The 4,717-nt window shown below is 41.3% G+C and overlaps 1 protein-coding gene across 1 annotated transcript in view; it reads right to left on the bottom strand.

The window, feature by feature from the left end:
• stx1b (syntaxin 1B) overlaps window positions 1-4,717 on the bottom strand; it is a 66,987-nt gene that overhangs the window by 1,566 nt on the left and 60,704 nt on the right. Inside the window, exons 7-9 of the mRNA XM_046038575.1 lie at window positions 2,581-2,654; window positions 1,222-1,359; window positions 1,024-1,134 (exon numbers count right to left, since the gene is read on the bottom strand). Coding sequence (XP_045894531.1) covers window positions 1,024-1,134; window positions 1,222-1,359; window positions 2,581-2,654 — 323 coding nt within the window. The remainder of the gene's footprint in view (window positions 1-1,023; window positions 1,135-1,221; window positions 1,360-2,580; window positions 2,655-4,717) is intronic.

Raw genomic sequence — 4,717 nt, 5'->3', positions numbered from 1 at the left:
CAGCCAGCAGGGGGCGCCTTAAACCTGCGTCCTCTCTGGCAGCCAGCAGGGGGCGCCTTAAACCTGCGTCCTCTCTAGCGGCCAGCAGGGGGCGACTTAAACCTGCGTCCTCTCTAGCGGCCAGCAGGGGGCGACTTAAACCTGCGTCCTCTCTAGCGGCCAGCAGGGGGCGACTTAAACCTGCGTCCTCTCCAGCGGCCAGCAGGGGGCGACTTAAACCAGCGTCCTCTCTAGCAGCCAGCAGGGGGCGACTCAAGCGGCTCCAGAAAGAAGTGTGATTGTATAGAAGTCTGTGAGAAAATGTTTCTACTTGTCAGCTGATTTATTCCCTCAGTAAACACTTTCCTGATGAGTTTATGGTCTCAGTCGCTAGTTTCAAGTCTTCTTCAACACAGCATGATGTTAATTTAGTAAATTATGGTCCCGTTTAGAGGAACAGAGACCAGGAAGCAGGGGAGGCTTTAGGGCGGGGCTACAAGCTGATTGACATGGCGATCTGTCATTCAGGATTGAAGCGACTTGTATCCACTGCTCTGTGTACATTTATCCAGCGCCACTGAAAAGGTTACTTTAGAGCAGATTATTTAGATTATTAGGAGTCGGCAGTTCATATTTCCGATATGTACGTTTTGCTTTAAGCCTGTTTGTCGCTAGCCAAAATTTGCAGGTAATATCACAGTTAACATGAATTACACCTTGCGAAACAAGCTAGCTAGCTCCACCCTTTCGTCCGCTGCCTGGATCCAAAAAAACAAGGTGGCGAAAACTGAAACGTCAAATTCGCGGCTTCAGAACGCTAGCCCACAAACCGATGGGTGACGTCACGGTGACTATGCCCACTTCTTTTATACAGGCTATGGTTCTGGCCAGCCTCAGCTCAGGAACGCCCCCGTGATTGTCGGTAGGGTGAATCAGACCCAACATCGCCCCTCTAGTGTGCGGCCAGCATTACAGCAAAGTTTTCTGGGAGTCATCGTTGTCTTCTCTGCTATATGGACACAGTTTTTTTAAGAAACACGTTACCTTGCGGGCCTGGCTCTGGTATTTGACGGCCTTCTTGGTGTCGGATACGGCTCGCTCCACGTAGTCGACGGAGTGCTCCACGTTGTACTCAATTCTGTCAATCATCTCTCCCTTAAAACAAACACACATCACAAAGGTTAACATGCGATGACCAAACGGTCTTTGACGTGTAGCCACACTAATTTCCACGTCACGTACCTGGCTCTCGACCAGCATGGCCATGTCGACGAACATGTCGTGCAGTTCACGGATGCTGTTTTCCAGCTTGATGATCTCGGTGTGTCGGGTCTCGATCTCATTCAGAGCCTGCTTGGTCATCTGAGAGTCCATTTTGATCTGCAGCACAGGTTGGGTTTTATTTTACTCTGACAGCTTGACATGAAAGGAGAAAACCACTGAAATAAATCCAAAAATGACCAACAAAAAAAGAAATATACAACCTCTTTTCTGGCTCTGTGTAAACACTCAGTTTTAGCTCCTGTCTCAGTTAGCTGTGCAGCTAGCCGGTATGTCAGTTCCATGTACTGAACTCTTTTTATTCAACTATGCCAAGGTTTTCCATTCTACAGCACCTTGAAGGCAATGTCAGACTAATCAGTTAAAACAAATGGCTTCTTTACAGTAAAAAAGAAAATGAATAAGATAATACTGTAAATTCTCAAATAATATAAAATAATAATAGCAGCAGCTGGGGTTGGCCAGCACATACTAATAAGAGCCTGTTGCACTGAGTTTCTTTTTAAACTAAATTACAGTTTTCATTATTCGCTATTTATATCTATTTATATTTTTTCAATCCCAGTACCCTCAGTGACATTCTTTCAGACTTCCTGCAGTTACAAATTAAAAGCCTACCAAGAAAGGGAGGGTTACGCCCTTTGAACCTCTGGAATGCTTTTAATGTGAAAAATCATTGCAGGAAGTTTTGAGTTTCTTTGATAGCAGCTTGATAGTAGAAAAAGTTGGAGGATTTGTGTCTTCAGTCCACCTTCTCCCAGCAGAACGCCTCCCTAAATGTTTTGGACATGAGGTCACATGACACTCAAGTCATCTACCTTGCTTGTGGCATCAGCAAACAGTGAGCTCTCAGGCTACATCCCGACTACTATGCTTTTGGACATGTTGATCGGTTTTGTTTCAAACTGTATTAAAAGACTGAAAATGCACATCTAGCCGTAGTGTGGAAGTTCTAGGTTATGGTTAGGGCTTTAGGATCCTGGGAGCTTAGATACGCTCCCACGTGACCCACCCTGAGGTCATGTGATTTCAGCTTTGGCCAGTAGCAGTGGCACTGCACATATCTGAGCTTTTAATTTGAAGGAGCGAATGATAAAGTGAGATGGCTCCATCAAAATAAGAGCTTTACGGTGCAGCGACTTGCTCACACGTCCTCCCATCATCCTCCCAGTTGACATATGACAAAGGCCGTGTTCACTTGATGTCTCAGCGCACCTCGTGGCCATTCTCCATCCCCAACAGATAATTATAATCAATAAGGGATGCCGAATGGCTCAGGGTAAAGTGGCCCTTGCAGCAGGGCTCAGGTGCGTTGCTTACATCATCGGTGAAGATGGCCAGCTTGCCACTCTCCAACATGTCCTCCAGCTCCTCGTTGGTGGTGGTTCTCCCAGCTGCAGACAGAACACAGAGAAAGAAGGTTAGAACACCTGAAGCATCAGTTCAGTCACACGGCACGTCATGTGACACACAGCACGTCATGTGACACGTTGCTGGTCATGTGACACACGACAAATCATGTGACGCGTTGCAGGTCATGTGACATGCCTCGTGTATGTATGTTGTGATGTGTGTAGTCTCTTGTATGTTGTGTGTAGTATGTTGTATGTAGTATGTTGTGTTGTGTGTAGTATGTAGTATGTTGTGTAGTCTCTTGTATGTTGTGTGTAGTATGTTTAATGTTGTGTGTAGTATGTTGTGTAGTCTCTTGTATGTTGTGTGTAGTATGTTTAATGTTGTGTGTTGCGTGTAGTATGTTGTATGTAGTATGTTGTGTGTCTCTTATGTAGTGTGTAGTATGTTGTGTGTAGTATGTTTAATGTTGTGTGTTGAGTGTAGTATGTTGTATGTAGTATGTTGTGTATAGTGTGTAGTATTTTGTGTTGTCTCTTGTATGTTGTGTAGTCTCTTGTATGTTGTATGTAGTATGTTTAATGTTGTGTGTTGAGTGTAGTATGTTGTATGTAGTATGTTGTGTGTAGTGTGTAGTAGGTTGTGTAGTCTCTTGTATGTTGTGTGTAGTATGTTTAATGTTGTGTGTTGAGTGTAGTATGTTTTATGTAGTATGTTGTGTGTAGTATGTTTAATGTTGTGTGTAGTATGTTTAATGTTGTGTGTAGTATGTTTTATGTAGTATGTTGTGTGTAGTATGTTTAATGTTGTGTGTAGTATGTTTTATGTAGTGTGTAGTATGTTGTGTGTAGTGTGTAGTATGTTGTGTAGTCTCTTGTATGTTGTGTGTAGTATGTTTAATGTTGTGTGTTGAGTGTAGTATGTTGTGTAGTCTCTTGTATGTTGTGTATAGTGTGTACTATGTTGTGTAGTCTCTTGTATGTTGTGTATAGTATGTTTAATGTTGAGTGTAGTATGTTGTATGTAGTATGTTGTGTGTAGTGTGTAGTATGTTGTGTAGTCTCTTGTATGTTGTGTATAGTATGTTTAATGTTGTGTGTTGAGTGTAGTATGTTGTATGTAGTATGTTGTGTGTAGTGTGTAGTATGTTGTGTAGTCTCTTGTATGTTGTGTATAGTATGTTTAATGTTGTGTGTTGAGTGTAGTATGTTTTATGTAGTATGTTGTGTGTAGTATGTTTAATGTTGTGTGTAGTATGTTTAATGTTGTGTGTAGTATGTTTTATGTAGTATGTTGTGTGTAGTATGTTTAATGTTGTGTGTAGTATGTTTTATGTAGTGTGTAGTATGTAAATCATGTGACGCGTTGCAGGTCATGTGACATGCCTCGTGTATGTATGTTGTGATGTGTGTAGTCTCTTGTATGTTGTGTGTAGTATGTTGTATGTAGTATGTTGTGTTGTGTGTAGTATGTAGTATGTTGTGTAGTCTCTTGTATGTTGTGTGTAGTATGTTTAATGTTGTGTGTAGTATGTTGTGTGTAGTGTGTAGTATGTTGTGTAGTCTCTTGTATGTTGTGTGTAGTATGTTTAATGTTGTGTGTTGCGTGTAGTATGTTGTATGTAGTATGTTGTGTGTCTCTTATGTAGTGTGTAGTATGTTGTGTGTAGTATGTTTAATGTTGTGTGTTGAGTGTAGTATGTTGTATGTAGTATGTTGTGTATAGTGTGTAGTATTTTGTGTTGTCTCTTGTATGTTGTGTAGTCTCTTGTATGTTGTATGTAGTATGTTTAATGTTGTGTGTTGAGTGTAGTATGTTGTATGTAGTATGTTGTGTGTAGTGTGTAGTAGGTTGTGTAGTCTCTTGTATGTTGTGTGTAGTATGTTTAATGTTGTGTGTTGAGTGTAGTATGTTGTATGTAGTATGTTGTGTGTAGTGTGTAGTAGGTTGTGTAGTCTCTTGTATGTTGTGTAGTCTCTTGTATGTTGTGTGTAGTATGTTTAATGTTGTGTGTTGAGTGTAGTATGTTTTATGTAGTATGTTGTGTGTAGTATGTTTAATGTTGTGTGTAGTATGTTTAATGTTGTGTGTAGTATGTTTTATG

Source organism: Micropterus dolomieu, linkage group LG02 (genome assembly GCF_021292245.1).
Source record: "Micropterus dolomieu isolate WLL.071019.BEF.003 ecotype Adirondacks linkage group LG02, ASM2129224v1, whole genome shotgun sequence".
Lineage (NCBI taxonomy): Eukaryota > Metazoa > Chordata > Actinopteri > Centrarchiformes > Centrarchidae > Micropterus > Micropterus dolomieu.
This window is presented reverse-complemented; position numbering and strand designations above follow the sequence as displayed.